Source organism: Primulina huaijiensis, chromosome 8 (assembly GCF_012295235.1).
Source record: "Primulina huaijiensis isolate GDHJ02 chromosome 8, ASM1229523v2, whole genome shotgun sequence".
Lineage (NCBI taxonomy): Eukaryota > Viridiplantae > Streptophyta > Magnoliopsida > Lamiales > Gesneriaceae > Primulina > Primulina huaijiensis.
This window is the reverse complement of record NC_133313.1, coordinates 6,497,890-6,520,839: the sequence shown is the minus strand read 5'-3', so window position 1 is coordinate 6,520,839 and position 22,950 is coordinate 6,497,890. Positions and strand designations below refer to the sequence as shown.

The following is a 22,950-nucleotide window of genomic DNA, read 5'->3' as shown; positions in this document are numbered from 1 at the left end:
AACACTCACTTCTCCTTGAAAAATCCTCATATTTTTCTAGTGCAAAATATGAGGGGGTCTTCCGAGTTGGTGGTGGGCCTAATTTGAAGCAAGGAAGCTTGTAGATTGGGTCACCCCTTGAAGAGCTAAGGTGTTTACACTTTAGTTGGAGCCAAACATCAATCTTTGAGATTGATAGGTAATTTTCTTTAAACACCCTATGTATGTCATTTTGGTGTTTTTGTAGTTGCTACACATTTTAGTAGAGGGTGTTCGAATTCTTGTTGAAAAACAATTTTTAAAACTTCCGTTGCGCATTTGAACACCTAAAATCGATCTCCTTTCACCAAGCACATAGATGTCAGGCATCACTTCATCAGAGATCATGCCTTGAAGAAAGCATCAGACTGGAATATGTCCCAAATGAACAACAGGCTGCTGACATCTTCACCAAACCATTGCCCGAGAATAAGTTTTCTCACTTTCGCAATATACTTGGTTTAATTGATTTAACTTAATCATTTTTGTTATTGCTTTGTCAATTGCTGTTCATTCAGTCTGTCATTTATCAGCTTTTACCTATTAACTGATGTCGGTTTATCCTTTATCTGTTCTTACTTATCAACTGATATCAGTTAGATATGTATCCGTCTTTAATATTCAGTTGATTATTTAGTTGTCAAATAACGATTAGTTTAGTCATTTATCAGTTGTTGTTTTCAGTTAGTTAACCATTTATCAACTGTTATTAGTTTGTTTGCAGAAAGTAAAGAGACAACGATGAAATAAAATAAACATTTCATTCATTATAATAGGAGAGGCTTACAATCGATTTTTTTTTTTACTGCAGACCTCCACTGGGATAACCAGTTGGTTACCTTCCCAGAAAAAGTCTTGAGGAAGCCCTCTGAGATAGCTATTTTTCTCATAGTCCTCCATTTTTTTAAGCATCAGGAGGTAGACACCTTCGTCAGTAAAAATGTCCACCGTATCAGCAACGTAAAGACGTCGCCAATACTTCTTCATTTTTGCTACTCGTTTGGGGTTAGCAACTAATCCCCCCCCCCCCTGTTGAAGGGATTGGAGGTCCTGAAGCTTAAGCCAGGAGTGCAGAATCTTCTCAAAAACTTTGTCCTCTATTGCAGATTTTCTGGTGCAGACTCCATGAAGGCATCAACCATATCTGGACTCTTCGAACCACTTGCTCCTGCCATTTGCGTTTAAGATGATATTTTTTGCTTTACCTTGCTATGTCTATTTATAGCCAGGGGTAAGGAAGCTGGAGAGACGTCATCATTACTCTGGACGACTCATATTCTGAGCATGAGATTTCTTTCATCACGTCATTTATCAATTGCTTAATTTTTTTTTAAATTTAAATACGCATTTATTTAGGGGGAATATCGATTTTAAGAGGTTAACTGAGAAGACAATAGTTAGTGAATTGTCATCTGACACAATTCAGTCTCACAACTGATTGATCAGCTGATAATTTAGCTAATCTTCCCATATAAGTTAACTGATTAATCGTATTGCATTTCAAATCAAGGATGTGACTGTCAGTTTTTGCATTAAATGATCAATAGTAATTTGTTACGTGGACCCACATAATCCATGTATTTTCTACACACGTTTTTACCACACGAACACACATTTTTATTTCAAATTTTCCCGGACTAACATTTGTCCAATAAATCGAACAGTCACGTACATAAGTACTATACCCCGATCCATTTCAGTTTTTCTTCTTACGCGCACATTCAAGCATTCAGAGCAAATTCTTACTCTCAGCATATTTTTTTTTCAGAACTTCAAGCTATTCAAATGGCCAACCAGATTCCTGCTTACATATTTAACGCGATGGCTATTGATTTTGACTCTATCTTCAATGTGAAAGACGAAGGAGTCAAGAATGTCTTTCTGAAACTGGAAGTAGCTGGATTAAAATCATTCTTGGGATTATCTTCCCAAGAAATCTATCCCAAAGAAATTCAGGATATCTACTCAAATGGCTATGTTACACATGACGGAAGCATAGCGTGTACTGTAAATGGTCAGTTGCTGATCATTGAGGAGGAGTTTTTCTGCAACCTTTTCCAACACATTTACTATCTGCTGATGGTCGGAAAATCAAGGTTTCCGATCCGATGAAGGAACTGAAGCCATAAGTACAACTGTTGGCAGATATAGTAGCAAAGGGGCTTTTGGAAAAGGCTGGATCCTTTGCTGCACTGACTTTGGAAAATTTTCAAGCCATGACTGTTATTATGGCTGGTCGGAAGGTGAACTGGAAGAACATCATCTTCAACACTTTGAGAAACATGTTTCAGTCAACCAACCAGTCCAATGGTTTTGCGGTGCAGTTGAGCTATTTGATGAAAGTCAAGGGGCTAGTGGCTGATGATTCAGAGAGATCATCAAAACTGAAGATATTCAATGCAAAAAATGTCCAGCCTCCCAAGACAAAGTTGGATATCTCCACTGAACAATCTGTGAAAGTCAAAAAGGAGATTGGGACGCAACAAGCGGCTCCCAAATCAGTTAAAAAGGCTAAAACTCTGGCTCAACTGAAAATGGTTAAGAGGAAACTGATTCTCAGCGAATCAGATTTTGAGAAGACTCCATCTCCTAATATTGCCAAAAAGCCAAGAACTCAGAAAACCAAGCCAGCAGCTCTGCTGGAAGTTATACCAACTGATCGATTGACTCCATCAGATGCTTAACAGCCTATTCAGGCTATTCCTCTGAAAGCCATTCCAGCTGAAGCCTCAGCTGAAGAGCAGTTACCAAGGAAGAAGGTCACCAAGTCTGGTGATAAGTTGAAACTTGCTGGAGTAAAGGCTCCATTGATCAATATCACTGGCTACACCCCTATACCTCTTGTCAGACAAAAAGGATAGTAATCAGAGAACGAATTGATGCTACTACATCAGGGCTGATCATTCCTCATGTCCCGACAGATTCAAAGGGCAAAGGAATATTGCAAGAAGAGCCCAGACCAAATAATGTTGTTCAAACTTATATTGACCTTATCTGGCAACAGGTCAACGCTTTTGTTGAGTCCCACCTAAAGACTTATGATGCATGGGTAAGATTCAGAACTCATGTTTTTGCTGAACAATTGAGGAGGAAGTCCAAACTGGAGAAATTCATTAAACTGGAAGCGGCAGTCCTCAAAGTTGTCAAAGCTGCTACCATTAATACAGGCATTGGACAGAAAAAATTATTTCTTTAATCAAATAAGAGCCAAGAAGTTGTCTCAACTGATTGGTAAACTGAAGAGTAATTTCAACCCAATTAGTCCAACTGCTCATAATGACATAGCTGTACTTTCTCAGTTGGAATCGGATCTAGTCTCATTGCAAATGGAGATAAAACATTGGGAAATGGGTCAAGTACTAGTTATTCCAGAAGCTGCTCAAGACTTATCATCTGAAGATCCAGCAGAGGAAGCAGTTCTAGAATCTCCCGATGGCAAAGTTGCTGAAACTTCGCAACAAGCAACTGCTCCATCTACTTCAGTTGCTCAACCTTCTTCATCATCAGTACCTACCTCTTTTTCTGCTGATCCAAAGCTTTACTCAGAAGCTGACTTATCATTAGAAAATCTTGATGAGGTCATTCAATCAGTCACTTCTGACATTCAGCTAGAAACATCCAGATCAGCTGAATAAATTATTTCAACTGAAGAACCAGCTGCTCAAGCTATGCTATCTGAAGAACCTGCCGAGAAGGCAATTTTTGAAGAAACTGAGCAGCCAATTCAGTCATTTGTTGTGACTGAACAGACAATTTTTGAACAAACTGAAGAGCCAGTTATTCTACCATCTGAACAAGAAGTTCATTCTGAGGAGCCAGTTCAGCATCTCATCATAACTGAACAGGCTGTTACCGAAACTTTGGCGAATCAACAGTGCTTATCTGAAGACATTCAAACTGCAGAGCCAACATTAGTTTCAGTTGATCACTCAACTGATCAACCAATCATTTCTTCTTCTTCTCAAATCCTACATGAAGCAAGTGTAGAGGATGCTCCTGAAATGATCAATGCAGAACCAATAATAACTGACAGGACTCTGGTAATATTTGATGAAGTTACAAGAGAACAAGAACCAGAGCCAACTGGACCTTTATCTCCTCATCATTCAATGGACTTTGATTTAGTACTTGAAGATATTCAAACCATCTAGCACGACCTGTCAAAGATGATGATGGCCATTTCAGATATCCAATCTACTCAGCTTGCTCATACATTGAAGCTAGACTCCTCAAATGACTTCAATTCTGGGAAATTGAAACAAATTCATGCTACTGTGACTACTCTCTCCTTTGCAGTGGGAGAAATCAGAAAGAATAGATGTATAGCTGAAAGCCTTTCCTTGACTCAAGATGCATTCAGCAAGAGAGTTGAATTCGTGGAGACATATGTTTCTAGAAAGTTAGACTTGCTGCAAACTACTATGCTCAATGCAGTCTCAGACGTAGCCACTTCTGTTAAGCTTTTATCAACCGATGTTCGGAAATTATCTATCAGAATGGAGGCGTTTGACAAAAAGGGGGAAGAGACCTAAGCTAACCCAGACCCAATCAGTAGTAGTCTTTCACAATCTCTCAGAAGAACTCTTATCATTCATTGTACAAATCTGTACGATCTTATTTTATCTACAGTGACTTTGAAGAACTTCTATAAGCTCAATTGATCAGTTATTATTTGCTTAGTTCTGTCAAACACCAAAAAAGGGGAAATTGTTGGAACATAATTTCGGCTGTTTGACAAACCATATATTTATTGGACTAACTGATCAAGAGATCGAACTACACAATTCAACTAAAAGTTTGCCTAACTGAAGAGTATCACGTATATTATCAAAGGCAACTGAATCCAGCTGAACTGAACCGACGAAGAGAACTGACTGATCAGTTGAGCCTATCTTGAATTTCGAAGCTTATCAGCTACTGCTTATCAGCTGATCATTCAGTTGTACACGTCATTAGTTGAAAAGAACACTCAACCGTTCAACCGACAACAGTTCAAAGCAGACTGCAACTCGTAGTGGAACGCCGCATTTCAGAGACTACAGTGTACGAATGTCAGAGGAATATTGATGTGGCAATCAACAGATATAAGATTCAAATATTATTTAAAGTTACCGTTGGAAGAGAAGCCTATAAATAGGCGAGAAGAGCAGTCAAGAAAACAAGACACACGAACTATTTTCGAAAACCTTACTGTTACTCTGCTGAGATTTATTCATACTCAAAGTATAAAAGCTCACGCTTAAAAGATCCATCTGTAGCAGTTGAGGCTACTTTTCGATCTAACTAGCACAAGCTATTTTTGTATCACATTCGATCTTCAACTAGATCAGTTGTGCTAATATCAGTCGTAGAACAGTGAAAATTGTTGTTAACTAAGAATTTCAGTTTTGGCAATGTTAAGTCCAAGCTGAAGTGGGTCTATACAATTTTTGTATCGATCAAAGTCTTTTAGTGCATATCCTATCCTTGTGATAGAAAAGGTGACGTAAGAGTATTTAATTCTCCGAACATCCATAAATCTCTGTGTTATCATTTCAGTTAGTTATTCTATCTTTCAATCAGTTTATTTTTCCGCAACTGTTATCAGTTAAACTGATTGTTATTGACCGACAAGATTCCTGTATTAGTTTATCACCAAACTTATACTTTACTACGAAAAGATTTCATAATCTCTAAGTATTTATTCAACCCCCCTCCCCCTTCTAAACACTTTCCATCCAACAAATCGATCCTAACAGTGTTCGAGTGAGGGTCAAAAACGAGAAATATAAGAATAAAATTGGAACCATGGGACCACGGGTGTGGTTCATGGCTCACAAGGGTAGATTAGGTATTAAAAATGTTATGTTTAAAATTTGAGAAGAAAATAATGAGTTTTGAATTTATCCGGGATTTAATCGCCACACGAAACGTTAAAGCCTCAATTTAAGTGGAATAAAATTATGAAAAATTATATTTAAATTTAAATAATTATTTAGAATATGTCCATGTCATTAAAAGTGAGAAAAAGATAAAATCGAGAATTTTTACGTTCAAAGGCAAAACGGTAATTTTACACTTAGGAAAATACGTAAATTGGCAACGTCCCGAAAGATCATAATGCATGTTAAATGATATTGTATGATTTAAAATGATGATTTTGATGTAAATATGATATTTTATGGTTTATGGATATTTTATGGTTTATGGTAAAAGCTATGCAATTTTCACTGTCTAAAATGCTATTTTTGGAAAGTTATTATGACTTATGATTTGAAAAGAAAAGGAAAAATATTTTGAAGGATGTGAATTGACTGTGACAAATGATATATGATTTTGTAGAGATGACGTAAGGGCCAAGGCCCTAGAGGGAGCCCATATTCGGGCCAAGGCCCCAGAGGGAGCCCGTTTACGGGCCAAGGCCCCAGAGTACCCCGTCTATGGGAAAAGACCCCAGAAGGACCCCGACGATCGTATTTCCATGGTAGAGCCTAGTGCCCACCCCCATGGACCATGTGGAGCTAAGATTGCAGTCGATCAAAGGATAAAAGTTTGTCACTTTTAAGGATCAAACTTCACACAAAATAATAAAAGATTTAAAGCTTTACGATTAAAATAATTTATGATATATGATTTATGTTTAAAAGCTTTTTAAATGATTTAATTATGCTTAAATGATTTTAAATGGTTTATTTATTTTCAAAAGTTATTTTAAATAAAAATATGATTTGTAAATGCTTGCGATTGTATATGTATTATTTGTTACTCATGTTTAGGACATGCTGAGTCATTAGACTCACTAGGTTTGAGTGATGCAGTATTTGATGATCTATGTGAGGCGCTGACGATTGAGTGAATCGAGTACAACAGTACAATCTCGAGGGACCTTTATGTTTCCGCACTAGCTAGATAGATAAAAGATTTATGCTAATGATTTTATTAGAGATATTTTTATGCTTTATTTTATTGTTAATTGATCTTTTTAAAGGTCGATTTAGGAGTTTTTGTTAGTTGATAATTTAGGATTTTATTTGGTGCACTCGAGATTTCAAATGTTAAATAATTATGATTGTTATAAATGTTAAGTTATTTTTAATTAGTATTTTCGAGTTTATTAGTTAAAAAAAATAGAGGTCGTAAGAGGCACCTACTTATAGTTGAGTTTCGAGGTGTGAAACCACATAAGAAAAAATGCGTCTTCCTTTCTTTTTCAACAAATGTCTGTTCAATTTATTTGGCCGACATACAATTAATTTGGCCGACCCCATCATTAATGACATTTGCCAACACATATATGGTAATGGGGGCTTTAGTTTGGGGTAACCCATTATATCTTTTACTATTTATTAAAGTTAAGCATATTAGAATAACTGAATGATGTCTTGGTCTGTTTTTAGATCTCCCAAAATTACCCTCACTCCATCTCTCCACGTTTTTCCAAGATCCAATCGGATTATTTCTTCCCTCACAAGTGCCAAACGAGACAAACTTCATTCTCAAATTGTCGCCTCTTCCCTTCCAAAACAATCGCATTGAAGTGGAGTCGGCGGCCGAGGCCAGCGCCTGTAGAGAACCATGACGAACTCGAAAATTGTTCTCTCTCAGAAGATCTAAACATACGTCCACGAGTGACGTCACCTCGGACGTCATATATGTCTTCCTCGGTACTTCGAGTAGTTGGTTGAGACGCTCGACGCCAGCCATCCTCTCCTTAGTTCCTTCGAACACGCCAACTCCAACGCCTCCTCCATAGCGGCGGTGGTTTGACTGCAACACCCTACGGTGATTTCAAATTTTTTCCTCTTTAAATTTATGTTAGTTTGATTACTGTTGTATCACCTCAGATGCCGTATAGGTCTTCCTTGATACTTCGAGCAGTTGGTTGAGACGCTCGACGCCAGCCACCCTCTCCTTAGTGTCCTTCGAACGCCCCAACTCCACCACCTACTCCATAGCGACGGTGGTTTGGCTGCAACACCCTATGGTGATTTCAATTTTTTTCCTCTTTAAATTTATTTTATTTTGATTCCTGCTGTAACGGCGTATTATTTTTCGTCTTTTATTCGTTTTTCTGTACGTGTGTTGTTGTGATACGATGAAATAATTAATTTCGATCGATTTCTTATATTTTTTAAACTTGAAATTGTTGAAGGTATATGGGTAAATGTTGGATTTATGTTTCGAAACTAAGCTTATTTGTGCATATGGCTTGAATTTATGCTGAAACATTTATTCATACTCTGTAGCAGTAGGAATATAGCATACCGATCTTCACTCCCACTTCAAACCCATCAAAATTTTGAAGGTTTCATTTTCATCTCTGTTCTGCTATTGTTTTTTCCCCATTATGATTGTTTTCCAATTTTCTTTATTTATTTTTTAAGTGTATCTTTGATGTGAGTTTTATTATTTTATGGTTTGGATTTTACATTTTTTCATTTGATGTTGTTCATTTTATCTGCGAAGTTCACCTCGGCCATCAATAGTACTGAAGATTGAGATACTTCTTTGAAATCCCACATGAGCTTTTCATTTACTTCAAAAACAACTATCAATTGGGGAAAAAAAACCCTTAGTTTTCTTAAAAAATAAGTGAAAAATGTTTGTGCTGAAGGTAGCTATTACCTTCTTCAGCTCAACTTTGTGGGGAAAAAAAACCCTTGGTTTTCATTTCCATGCCTTTTACCTTCAATGAAACCTTGGGCAGAAGGGTATCTTGCAAGGCTAGCCGTCAGCATCATAAATTTGTGAAAGTGACATAGGAACTATGACACAGTGCTTGCCATCTGGAATAACATTTCTGCTGGTTATGATCCTTCCGAGTTCCTATCAGGAGCACGTGCTTTGATAGTCATGTTATAATCTGCTTATCTTTTCTCCTAATGAGGATGAGGATTTCTGCCTTTTTGAGATTTAGAAGTTCAATATTGTCATGTGTGGATGTTGGTATTAAATGAGCTGAAGGAGGTTAGAGAATATGGAGAAGAAACATTGGATTAAGATATGAAAAGATTATTTTAGTATAAATAAAATTTAGAGTGAATACCTCTAGGTTCGAATGTATTAACTATTAAGTGCTGTTTTATACTTAGCATACCTTGGTCAAGTTGGGTTTTTTGTCACGTGCAATTATGTGTAAGAGGTCAGACATTTTTTTTGCATTGTAGTCACGTCCGTGGATTAGTTGTTTACGCTTCAAGTATTTATCCTAATGTCACCTGTGATATCCTTTTCGCTGTCATGAGGTTGTTATTGTTATTGTCTTATTTCAAGCTATTAAGTACCTGACGTAGTTTGGGATTTGGAAATGGCGCCGCCTGCATGTTCAAATTTACGTGTTCATCTTATAGCGTAGAACATTACATGAATCTGTTCTGCACCATTATACAACAACTATGTCATCATCATTGTTAATTTGTATCTCTTCTTATGCTGCAGGAACAAAACCTTCGGAGTTATATGGAAAGTATACATGGAGGATTGATAAGTTTTCACAAATAACCAAAAGAGAACTCCGGAGCAATGCATTTGAGGTTGGTGGATACAAATGGTATGTTCTATTGTCAAAGTTTCTTTTAGTTTTGATTTTCTATATGTGTTTTAATATATAGTTTCAGTGAAATAGTGAAAGTGAAGGTTTCTATGACAATAATATACTTTAACCTTGATTAATAAGTATATTTTGATTTACCCTCAAGGCTGTGATGTTTGCAACCATCTCTCTTTGTTTCTTTGTGTGGCCAATCATGACAAGCTTCTTCCTGGTATGGTGATGTTTGTGATCATTTTGTCCACTAAATTAATATGTGGTTTGAAGTTTGTATTATGCGTCGCTTCCATACGAACAGGATGGAGTCATTTGGCTCAATTCACTATTGTTGTGGTAAATAAAGATTCTAAAAAATCCAAATATTCAGGTCATTGTTGGATCTTTATTATTCTTTCCTTTTTTTTTTGTGTAATTAATATTCAGATTCTTTGTGGATTAGCAACTAATTATTCTCTTCTATCTCCCATAAGAACTGATTAGCAACTTCAAAGTACAATATTTTCACCAAGGTTTAATAAACAAAAAGTTCAATTTCTAAGCAATTTATAATGTATTTAAACTATCTACCTCTTTTCGTTTCTCGATGCGTTCTTCCAACCTAAAGATGGGGAAATTGTTCCTCTTCTGTGACTGAGGAGTTGCATTTCTAAATAAAGTACAAAATTCATCAACATCTCATCCACAAAACAAGAAGAAATGTTGTGAAGATAGATGGCTTGATCTATGAGTATTACGATGAGGTGGTAGATTGACCATCCTCTTCATTCATGGGCAATGGTACATTGTTGCTACTCTTTGCATTTTACTCAATTAATATACAACCATTATTAAGGAAAATACTCAATGAGCAAATACATGCACTTTATAAAAATCAAATTAGGCATTGCATTATATACTTACACTTCAGGTGCTAAGTTGGGTTAAGTACCATTAGAAGATATGTTTCACATACTAAACATAACATAAAAGTTTAGAAAATCATTAAGAAATGTAATTCATAGAATAAAAAATTAACGAGAAAGGAAATTAGATGTAGAAATGTTTTTTTTAATACATATTGATGAAGGATCAAACTAGATGGTAAAGTTGTTCTTCTGTCAGCTGTCTTGGTGATCCACTTCACTCACTCCACGATATTTTTACAAAAGTTTGATTTTTATCAATTTCTCTTTTTAATAATGTTTTTACCCCTTATGAGCTATTTGGTTTGCTTACGAATTTAATTTATTTGTAAAATAAAAAAAAATCTCAAAATGTAGTTTGAAATCTTTTACTTGGTGATAATGAACAAAAAAAAATTAAAACTGTATTTATCTTTAGACATTTGCATCTTTACTGATCTGACATATTTGAATATTTGTTGCATATGTATTTAAATCTGACGATTCATACATGGAAAACGCGGATGATGGAGGCAGGAATCCAACCAATAGTCTCCATAAATAGACAACGCCACATGTTTTTAAAATTCTTAGTATTATATTAATAAACTTGACCTTAACATGGATTTACAAACTTATTATTTCCATTGTTCTATTTACTTAAATTATTGATTTATATTTCAACTTAAGCAAAACATTGTATGTGTCTTTCGGAAATGATTTAATTCTACCACTATTGCTAGAATTTGTATTGTTCATCTTTGTGAAATAATCTACTTATAATATTTTGGTTTTTTTGGCAAATAAAAGGAGTTTGTCAATTTCTACTTTATTTTCCATGTATTTAGCGAAATCCTTGCAGTAGTTTACATTTTGTTATATCATGTCAATTTTTTATAGCACGTTTTAATAGATTGCTCTATTTCTTTTGTACATTTATGTTGTACTTGGGTATGATTCGATAAAATGAATATTTTATTAATATGCTAGAACAGAGAGTGTTTAATTATACATACAATGTCTAAAGATAAATACAATTTTAATTGTTTTTGTTCAATTTGTTAGCTGAATTTAGGAGACAAATTTGAGGTTTTTATATTCAATAAATTTTAGTTCGATGATATTATGATATTTTTGGAAAATCATTTGACTATTTGTTTACTTTTTTTACGTTAAAGTTTATCATTATTTCACATAAGATGATATTGCGGCTTCAAAAGAATATTATTTTTTATGATCAAAACCTATATCATGTAAAGCAACAAATTGAGTTTGGCAGATTTATTTAAGCTTTGGAATCCATTGTCTTCCATGATTCACGTACAAAATGTTTCGGTGTCATGCTGTTGTAATATCATGAATGTTTAATATATTATTTCAATATATTAATGACACACGCAATGCGTGTGCCTCGGTGGCTAGTGTGTGTGTGTGTGTATATATATATATATTAATTTTGGATTAATTTCATATTATCCGGATGATTTAATTTTAAAATTTGGATTCATTTCATATTATCGGATGATTTAATTTAAAATTTTAAAAGATTTTAGAGTTCAAAATCTTAGTTTGGGTAAATTAATAATCTCGGCTCTGTCATTGACTCTGGTTGTCTTCACATTATCGATCCAAATCAAATGAAATATGAAAAATTCAAGTATATCGTATTTCTTCATGACTTTGTTTCGATTATTCGTGTGAGTGCCAGTCGAACAAATTTTGCTACATAGAAACTATTAATTTTCGAAAATTTTCTTGTTTTGTTTCCCCTTTTTCATTCACTTGAAATATATAGATAAAATATTAAGTGGAATTGGGAAAAGTATATTTCCTGGTATTACTACACTGCTAGTCCATTGTAAAGTATATATATGGCCTGTGTTTAGATTTTTAGAAAAGGATTTTTATCAGAGAATAAAAAATTGCTGTTTGGTTAAGATTTTATATTTGAATAAACGTTATGCCCAAATCTAAGATTTTATAAATTAAAAATATAATCATAAAAAAATCACGTTTTCTTGGTTTTATTTTTGACATAAGCTAGCGTTTTTCTAATATAAAATCTTCTTTTCAAGAATAACAACATTTTATAAGAAAGATCATTTGTGATACAGATGCATTCGAGGAAGAATTGTGAGGATATTTTATTATTTCGCATCCACACACATACAAATTGATTTAAATATATATTTAAATGGACTAATTTGAAAGATAAAAAAATTGGAGCTCAAATATATTAATTTTTTAAAATAAAAATAAGTAGTTCGCCATATATACACAAATTTTTTTTTGAAACTAAATAAATGTATATTTAAATAAATAAAAGATTTTGTTTTAAAAAATAAAAAAAGTATAAATTCAAAAATTTTGCATACGAAAAATCAAGAATTTTCATATTGTACCTATTATTTTTTTTAGTAATAATATTACGAGTAATAATAAAATAAAAAAGTAAGTGGATGGACAAATATATACATTTTTTTCGAAAACTAAACCAACACGTATTTAAATAAATAATTTTTTAAAAACAAAAATAAGCTCAATTTTTTTAAAGATAAATTAATTAATATTTACAAATAAAGAATTTTTTTAAAAAAATTTTATGACTAACTCAACATCTAAAATAATATATTTTTCAAATTATTGAACTTGAGTTTCAACTCTCATTTTTCATATGTAGTCTACTTATTTTACTAATAAGATATGTGTCCAAATTCAATAAAAAATAATAAAGAAAAAAAAACCATCGCCCACTGCTAATGCCATAACAATTTATGAACAATTTTAACTTTTCTCCTAGTTCATTTGCAAACTTCCTCTACATTTGAATTTTGGCAGTGGTAGCCATGAAAGTCCAACGTAATGGTGAGACCCGAGTAGATTTCTCTATATTTTGTGTATTACTTGCTTCTCATTTATTTTTGAAACTTCATAGCCTTTGTAATGATTGATTTTCAAAGTGAATTTTTTTGGGCATCGGATAAATCCTTGAATCGAACCCAGTAGCTTTCAAATAACATCAATCAAGTAAATAACACTAGGCAAACTTCGTATAACAAGCTTTCCCATGAAAGTGTTGGTAAAGAATAGAACTTTTGACCGGTTGATCACAAGTACACATACTCCACCAAAATGGACACTCCGTCATGAGCTTCAACGTTATATTTATGTACAAGATCATAAGTATATGTATATATATTTATACCAACAAGAATAAAAGACCATTTTCAAATTTTGTGTATCTGTTTGGGCCTAAATTTGCTTGCCAAGACAAATGCAATTGGGCCTTTATCATAGTCTTAAACTAGTGGGCTGTTCTATAAAAGAAATAGAACATCCAGATTTTTAGACTTTTAAAACCCAACTATATATTTGATGAAGCCCACCAATGATAGGCAAGCATCAGTGGTAAATTCATTAAACCATTACTAGCAATTTATCACGTTTGCCTTGCTACCTCATCAATCGATTCTGGTAAATCGATCCACAAAATTCAAAAATTTTCTCCGTTTGATTGGTTTTGTGTTTCCAACTTTATCCGTTTTCTATGTTGATCCAATTTTTTTTGTTTGTTTGTGTTCAATCTGGGATCAGAATCTAGGGTTCATAATAGGCTCAGAAGCTAGAATTTGTGTTCTAATTATTTTCATATTAGCCTCCACGTTTCTGGCAAAGTTAAATAATCATTCATCCCTAATCCCAGCGAAGTTGTTTATATTGTATCGCGTGATCTTGTCCTGCTGTAGCTGATTTATATTTTTAATGTTTTTTTAATTGGTTTATTATTTTCTAGATATAGTTGGACTTGGGATTGCACTTACCACTGTCATCGTAGCCTTTAATTCTAATGATTGTATTTGAAATATGATGTAGAAGGATGGGATTCATAATGGAGGTTGCGGAGAATTTGATTCTGCGTATGATGGAGGATCCGAAGGAGAGGGACAAGAAATTTAGGGAGCGTTTGTATGAAAGGAAAGACAAGTTCCAGAAAACTAAGGAAATGTGGAGCTTACCTCTGCGTCCCTATGGATTCTGGACTTTTGAGCGCCACAATGCTCAGATTTTCTGGGATTCTCAGATTAGCCAAGTTCCAGGGCGCAGGGACCCATATGATGACCTCATCCAAGAAGCTTCCTCGACCAAATAATCGGTCAGTTTGTACACTGGTTTCTTCTGTGATTGTCATTTAGGTGGAGATCAAAAAGTAGGTTGTTGATTTTGGATATGGATATATTTTAGAACCTATTTGTTGTTAGCATTAATGTCATGAGTTATGACTAAAACTTTGTTTCATCCATAGTTATTTGGGGCGTAAGGCGCACTAAAGCGCAAGGGTGTCTTGGGGTCTGAGACGCGAGGCACGAGGCGAAGCGCACGCTTTATCGAAGTAAGGCGCATATGACACAAATTTTAAAATTCAACATATATAAAATATTTTATACGATTTAAATTAAATACTTTGACAAAGATAAAAAAAATAATATAAATAAAAATTCATTAGCAGATAATATAGCATAAATCATAGCAAAAAAAACAAACTCCAATCATCTAAAGTTCATTTGTAAGTCGTAAGTGCATCATAATATATTAACCAAAAAACTTCAAAAATCTAAATCATCAAATTCATCTTCATCCTCCCCAACTGCATCATCATCATCATCATCATCATCATCATCATCTCCAGAAGCTGAAGCTCTAGATTTGTATCCTTCTGATTCCTCATCGTTTTCGCCAAAATCAATTTCTTCATCCTCTTCATTGCTATAACGATAGATAGTAGATCTTCTTTTATACGTATTTAATGTACTCGTACTAGCCGCTGCTTCTTTTGTAGAGGATGTGCCTCGAGATCTAAAATTATAGGCATCTTCATCAACCCCAGAAGCTCGTCCAACCTCACCCCAAGTCAAACTATCATCATCAAATACGAGATCATTTTCGTCACCACTATTATTTTTTAATCCTCCCATCAACCATTCATTACTATCATCGATATCAGCCAAAGAAATAGGATCAATCATATCACGCACATCATATCGGCGCCTCAAAGCCCTGTTATACTTGATGTAAACCAAATCATTCAGTTTTTTTTGCTCCAGTCTATTTCTTCTTTTAGAATGAAGCTGCACATATTTGGTACAAATTAATTTAGCTTTAAAATAATAAATTTATTTAATATTTCATTAAAGACTAATACTTAGTACTCACATGTTCAAACACACTCCAATTTCGTTCACAAGCAGATGAGCTACAAGTAAGGCTAAGAACTTTCACCGCGAACACTTGCAATTCAAGTGTCGAACACCCATAAGCCAACCACCATTCCGCTGGTAATTTTGAAACAAAATAAAAAATTGAGCATTAAAACTATTACATATCAATTATCATATAATAAAAATAAAATATTGATTACCTGGTGATTTTTTGTTTCTTTGTCTGACTGCCATGGGCATCCCAAAAAGTCCTTCGGCCCTTTTATACATTGGCAATTGGTCCATGATCTTATCCCGTAACTCCTCGGTTTCACACATCCTAGAGATACATTTATACAAACCCGTCACAACTTCATTATCATTTTCTATATTAGAATTTGAGTAGAAGAACTCCGGGTTTAAGAAATGCCCAGCAACATGTAAAGGTCGATGGAGTTGTATCGTCCACCTATGATCAATTATAGCAAAAATATCTTTATATTTATCCTCTTTGTTATCAAATGAGGCAGCAATAGTTTCTTTAGCCCGATCCATTGCCTCATAAATATAGCCCATTGGAGCTTTTTTTTCCCCATCAACCAATCGAAGAACTTTCACCACAGGACCACCTTTAACAGCATAAACAATCATATTCCAAAACGAAGGCATTATTATAACCTCTGTTGCCCGCTTACCTGGTGCCTCCTTTGCAAATCTACTAGTGGTCCATTTCTCAGATGTAAAAATTTTTCTCAAACTCGCTTTGTGATTTTGAAACCGCTTTAAAGTCAAAAAAGCGGTTGCAAAACGAGTTTTTCTAGCTCTGACCATTTCTTTCTGCCTCGTGAATTCTCTCATCATGTTTAAAACTTGGGGCCTGTTATATATATATCCATTAACCATCATTGCTCTTTCATATACCTTCTTCAAGTGAGGAAGTTTAAAAAAACCTTCAAGCATCAAATCTAAGCAATGAGCAGCGCATAGAGACCAATATAAGTGAGGATATTGTGCTTCCAAATGACGTCTTGTTCATTAAAATTTAAATGCAATATACAAATTACACATTAGAAGTTACAACTTTAATTTAAATTACATAATTATTTATATAAAGTGATATAACTAATATAAAAATTTAAAAGTTAAAAGTTAGAACCATACCAGCTAAAACATTTGCGCTTGCACTATCAGTAACAATTTGAACCACATTCTTTGCCCCAATTTGTTGCACATATTTGTTGAACAAATCAAAAAACTTTGCACCCGTGTGAGAATAGCTCGACCCATCCACTGATTTTATAAACACAGTCCCTCTAGGACCATTTACCAAAAAATTAATCAATGTCCTATTTTTTCTATCAGTCCACCCAACAGCCATCAAAGTGCATCCATATTTAACATGGTCATCCGTGTATTCTTTCATTATCAATCTTGTATGTTCTAACTCCTTTTTTGAGCATGTAACTCTAACTTCATGATAAGTAGGAGGCTTCATTCCACAACCAAATTGTCCAACAGCTTCAATAAATGGTTTAAAACTATCATAATTCACGGCGTTAAAAGGAATACATGCATCATACATCCATCTAGCGAACTTTTGCACAACATTCTCTCTCAGTTTCTTCTTATTTTCATCATACAACTTCGCTGTCTTTGCATCTTTTTTCTTTCCTTGCGCTACAGTCTCATCAACATCTTGTCGGAAGTATAAATATATTGGACCAGCTTGTTTTAGTTTCTTCCTAGGAAAATTAGGTGCAAAATTAGAACGCTGACCAAATGAAACTGATATAGGTCGTTTCCCTTTTGCCGGTATATCTTCTTCAACTTCCAAATCCAAATATTCTTGTTGCTCTGCAACTTCATCAAAATGAGGAATCGCATCCATTTGATTTTTCAGTTTTTTTTTCGACATATAAGAACTAATTTCTTCTTTCACGTGCTCCGGACATTTTGAGCAAGTTTTTGTATTCCTATTGCCTCCGACAAGATGTTGTTTATGTCGATAAATCCCACCATTAGTTGTTTTCCCACAAAAATTGCACTTCACTTTATTGGTATGTTTTGGGTCTTCTAGTGTTGCATAATTCCATGCTAGATCTTTTCGCAGGGCTTGTGTTTCAGAATTCGACATTTTTTTTCTGTAAAAACAGGTTTTATCATAGAATTCTGCACTAAGTTCTTGAGCTTGAAATACAAAATTAAAAATATAAATACAAAGTACAAATTATAAATATAAATATATTGGTGCAATACAATATATTAATTAATCAATTTAATCCAACCACCCGAGAAGCAATGAAAGTAATCAAGTAATAAACCAATATTGAAATCATGCAACAGTAACAGACTTGAGAGTTGAGACTTGAGACAACGTGTGTAGCTTATAATTTGTAAATGATCCTAATAATAAAAGTAAAATGCAACACTACAACAGTTAACAGTATAAGACAATTCACAAGAATTCTTTTCCTAATCACAGCAACAGTAAGACATCAAGAAAACTAGAAAAGCCATGCAGATTGTACGCCTAGCACAGAGTCACAGAAAAATGATCATCGATGATTGAAATTTTATCCATATACAATAAATCCTATATTGTAATCCACAAGGCACAAGACACAAAACCAACTCTTAAATACTCACAGTTTTTGAAGAAGCAAACTAGCACAAATGATGAAAAACAGTAGAATAGAGAGAGACGAAGAGAACCAGAGTGTTTGAGAGTCTGAGACGTAAGAGAAAGGCCGCTGCCCGCTATGCACTCCAGGAAGAAATTCAGAGACAAGTAAGGAGTAAGGACTTTTGTTTGTAGGGCTTTTTTAAAACATTAAAAAGGGATTTAAATGTTATTGGGCTTTAAATGTTATTGGGCTTGAGACTTGAGTTATATATAATCAATCGCACTGCATACTACCAAAGCGCATAGGCGCTGCGCCTTTTTGCAGCAGCGCGCCTGGGCCAAGGCACACCTCAGGCGCGCGCTTGTTTAATATCGTGCGCCTGGGTCATAACCCAAGCGCAACTGGTGCGACAGGCGCAGCCAGGTGCTCGCCTTTCATAACATGGTTTCATCATCCTACTTGTCATGTCAATTCGCATATTATTTCCAGCACGGTTATTTCAAGTGTGTATCAAGTTTCAATGCCCCTGAGAGTTGTTTCAGTTTCGATTACTCCAGCATGCCGTAAACTTCCCTCTATTCACAAAACAATACCTTCCTAGAAGAGATGTCTGTTCACATTTCCATCAGAATTACCTCTACCAACACGACCTCCATTCTTATGTGGCGTAATGCTCGTGACTCGTAATAGCATTTAACAGTGTTTAAGAAGATGCAATGATGTTTTATGTGCTCATTCGAGTACATTCAAAATTCAAAGATATATATGAAACGTCTCTTACTTTTTAACTTTAAAATCCTACTATTTTTTTTTATAAATCATGAAATTTGAAACTCTCATTGAAAATAACTAAACTTTTAAAATCTTAAATACATAAAAATCCATAGATCATCAACCACCAAAATCATACGTCACCTTTTAAAATAATCCAACAGCAGACTTCAAAATAACGTATAAAATTTCTAAATAAATAATCCTCAAAATCTGTACGTAAAATCTTTAAATACTAAGTAAGTGCGGAAACTAAAGTCCCTCGGAAGTGTACTCCCAGACTCGATCCACTCAAGCGTCAGCGCCTCCCACAAAATCATTCTCACCTGCAACCATCTAAACCTAGTGAGTCAATAACTCAGCACGTTCTAACCATACGTAACAAATAATACATATATCGGCACATGCATTAAAATCATACTTTTATTTAAAATAAGTCAGTATAAATTTTTAAGCGTAAATAAATCATAAATCATTAAATCGTAAAGCTTTCCATCATCGTATATCACTTCGGGTGAAGTTTGATCCTTGAAAGTGGCTAGCTGCAATCATATCATAATATGGTCGACTGATCAGTCTTAGTTCACCAAGTACCTAGGGGCGGGACGTCAGCAACTCTCGTCACTAGGCCGTGGCCAAAAATGAAAATACGATCATCGGGCTCTTTCTGTGCCCTTCTCCCGTAAACGGGCCCTCTCTGTGGCATTTTCTCTCATGATATCCCCAATCATACCATATATGTCACAATCAATTCACATCCTTCAAAATATTTTTCTTTTCCTTTTATTTATAAAATATCGTATCCTTCAAAAATCGTAAAATAGCATTTTTCGGGAAAAATCGTACAGCGTTGCATATATCATAAAAATATCATATTTTCATCATAAACATTTTAAAATATCATTTAGCATGCATTATGATTCTTCGGGACACTGCCAGACCTTTCGTAAAACCAGGGACGTAAAATGACCATTTTAACCCTCGACCTCGAACTTTCCATTTTTGACTTTCTCTTACTTTTATTGACTCGAACCTATCCCATAGCATCATATAATCTTAAATTTGACTTCTAATATTTTTCTTAGACGTAAACCCGAGCCTTTTGATTTAATGACTTAATAACTAAACCGTGAAACGTTTTAAACTCAAATTAATTCCAAACTTAATATTTTCTTCCCAAAATTTAAGCACAACATTTTCATACCTAACTATCCTCGTGAACCATGAACCAACTCCCTTGGACCACGGTTCGAACCACTTCTCCTTCCTAGCCAAAACCGAACACCGATTGCCTCACCCAACCTCGAGCCACCACCGAGCCATCCTGGACCAAACCCAAACCACGGCGCACCAGACCCTAGCCTACCCCTCCTGGACCATCACAGACGCCTGAACCATGCCTAGCCGCACGCCGCAGCCTTCTTCCCTGTATTCCAAGTCACGGCTCCCCTGACCATCCGCATGGGGCCCTTCCAGACCGCTCTGTCCAGCCCTTAGCATCGCCGCACCCTGATCCCCTTCCTGCCGAACCGCATGAGCCCTAGATTTCCTAGAGTTTGTGCATGGCTTCTCATCACCGAGCCAACCGCCTAGCCTTCCATGGACTCTTCCTAACGTCGAGTCACGGCCAACATAGGTCTCTGCCCAAGCCCTGATGTGGCTGCCCATTTAACCGAGCCATCATGTCCCTATAAGCCCCATGGAATAACCTAGAACACCCTAGGTTCGACTTCCCTTAGCCTTGCATGTTTCTAGCCTACGTTCTTCCCTTATTCGACTCTCTTTTACGACCCATAAACGTCTCTCATTGGCAGCATGTCCTTAGGATTCATATTACATATCATACATGCATAGAAATGTCGAATCTTTGAAAAATATACGTATATCGTTAAATAATTTTGATTTAAATATCTTTCATGCTTTGAAACATAAAATCATGCATATTATGGATTGAATGATGCAAAAAGAAGGTTTAGAAGCGTGCTTTTGCGTTAAAAACGCTCGAATATTCGATCGTTGGCGTGGGTTGTGAAGAAGGACGAACGAGCTAAGAAAAATCTTTGAACTTTGCTCTTGTAATTTTCCAATTTTAGTGTGTGTGGTGTGTGCAAATTTCGTCCACTAGGAGTCTAGGAACCCTAGTTTTTGGAAAATCCTAATGTTAAAGGTTGGGTTTTATGATTTTTGGTTTAGAAACAATTAGGCCCATCAATCCTAGTTAAATTAGGCCCATTAGTGCCCAATTGAATATAAAATAAAAGTTTAAAAAAATCGTTTTTAAAAATAATAACATTCGGGCCTTTAAAAGTCATTCGTTTGACTAAAACCGGCTTCTCGGATACAATCGGGCTCGACTCGTTAAATAATTTCGACTCCTACATTTTTAGAAAATTTTAATAATATTTGATCATATTATCGAACCTTAAGAAAATTATTCTCGAATATCCAGACAAAATTCTTAATTTCATGAAATCATGCAATTTAAACATTTAAGCATATGAAATATATCATTTAAGCATTTAAAATCAATTAACTAAAATAAATAAGCAATTTAAATAATTTGTATGTATACGATTTACGTGGACTGATATTTGGACGTTACAATATATAGCTTTTATGAAAAAAAATTGAGATTGGAACCGAAGAAATGGCAGACATTAATGCACAATGCCTTCTTGTTATCCAAGGATATAGAGATAACAAAGTTTTATTTTTGTCAACTAATGTACAGAAACTCAAACAAGAATCAAAGTTGTAAAATGGAGACAGTCATCCTAGAATCGACGTGTAATGATTGAAAATATGTGTTGGGGTATCTGATGTTTCTGTGTTGCTTTTCATGCAGGGGAATTTAAAGCATCTAACTTTCAAGGAGTCTGGACAGATGTATTATGTTTTTTACTGGCTATATGCTGTAGATAAAGCTTTGACCAAGAAAGCTCAATGTTTAAAACTCGACCATTTTTCTGCTCTGTGTTATGAATACTTTGATGTAACTGCATTTCTATCTTATCACATCAATTGGTGTTATGTTTTTGGTACGCAGTTTAAGTAACGAGATATAGAAGAATAGAGAACTTCTTCAAATTACATCCCACGTTGCTTTGTTATTCGGAGCCATCTATGTTTTTTAATGCACTATTTTTTTAAATCAGGAACAGATTTTTCTGAAGGATCCTGGCTTTTGTACTTACGTGGAATTGTATACATCCTTTTGAGGATTGCGTTTTTTTAAGTAGGAACCAATTTTCTGAAGGATCCTGGCTTTTGTACTTCTGTGGAACCGATCCTAACACACGGTCTTTACATCTCATTCCCTAGGAAGTGGTCTCCTCATAACCTTCAAGAAAATCTCACGGTTAGAATATTCGTTACGAAGAGAACTTAGTTCAATAATGATATTACCAAGACGTACATCAAACTCATTAAAAATCTCATAGTGCTTCATCTTGGCATTTATCAAAATTATGGATTGCAATGGTCAGCTTTGTCTCCTTGGTTTGATAGTTGCTTTCACAAAGTTGGGTCAGCTTCTCCTACGTTTCTTAGCTGTTGTACATGTTTTTATCTTACACATGTTATTGTCCAAATCTTGTGAAAAATGTTCTTGGCCACGTTTTCTTTCTTGTCATCAGCAGTCCACTCTAACGGTACTTCTCGACCATCTGTAGAGCACCATTAGATCTGTAGAGCACCATTACTTCTCGATCAAAGTTTTTATCTTTCAGTATCTTTATCGGAATGTCGGTGATGACATACTATATGTCATCCTCTTGAACTATTAAGTGTGCGTTCATTTTAATTTTCCAACCATCATAATCTTTTTTGGAAAACATTGCAATCCTTTTAAAATATAGTTATCAGAGTTCAAGAAAAACCAATTCCAATACCACTTATTGGGATTGAATTATAATTTAGAGGGGGTTGAATAA

At 34.8% G+C, this 22,950-nt stretch overlaps 1 protein-coding gene and 2 long non-coding RNA genes across 5 annotated transcripts; 2 read left to right on the top strand and 1 right to left on the bottom strand.

The window, feature by feature from the left end:
- Nucleotides 1–7,334: 7,334 nt before the first annotated feature.
- LOC140982415 (uncharacterized) lies at nt 7,335–10,586 on the top strand. 3 transcript variants are annotated; one of them, XR_012176261.1, is made up of 3 exons: nt 7,335–7,981; nt 9,436–9,547; nt 9,674–10,586. It is a non-coding gene; the product is annotated as an uncharacterized lncRNA (long non-coding RNA). The 3 variants fall into 3 exon arrangements; XR_012176262.1 differs by having other exon boundaries at nt 9,436–9,761; nt 9,846–10,586; XR_012176260.1 differs by having other exon boundaries at nt 9,436–10,586.
- Nucleotides 10,587–13,783: 3,197 nt separating this feature from the next.
- Nucleotides 13,784–22,115, top strand: LOC140982418 (uncharacterized). The gene is made up of 3 exons (XR_012176264.1): nt 13,784–13,902; nt 14,302–14,581; nt 21,864–22,115. It is a non-coding gene; the product is annotated as an uncharacterized lncRNA (long non-coding RNA).
- On the bottom strand, nt 15,576–17,757 carry LOC140982862 (uncharacterized). Its single transcript, XM_073449629.1, has 3 exons — nt 16,785–17,757; nt 15,845–16,588; nt 15,576–15,758 (listed from the first exon to the last, which is right to left on the bottom strand). Exons 1-3 carry the CDS (start codon nt 17,755–17,757, stop codon nt 15,622–15,624), a joined length of 1,854 nt encoding a protein of 617 aa, XP_073305730.1. The 3' UTR covers nt 15,576–15,621.
- Nucleotides 22,116–22,950: the final 835 nt, after the last annotated feature.

Bases quoted from the DNA above. Each gene is read 5' to 3' on its own strand.
- LOC140982862 (XM_073449629.1), bottom strand. From the start codon at position 17,757: ATGTCGAATTCTGAAACACAAGCCCTGCGAAAAGATCTAGCATGGAAT. The intron at 16,589-16,784 runs GTATGGTTCTAA...CTCATTGCTTAG, and splicing joins AAGCGCAAATGTTTTAGCTG to ATTTGATGCTTGAAGGTTTT. The intron at 15,759-15,844 runs GTAATCAATATT...CAAAATTACCAG, and splicing joins AAGAAACAAAAAATCACCAG to CGGAATGGTGGTTGGCTTAT.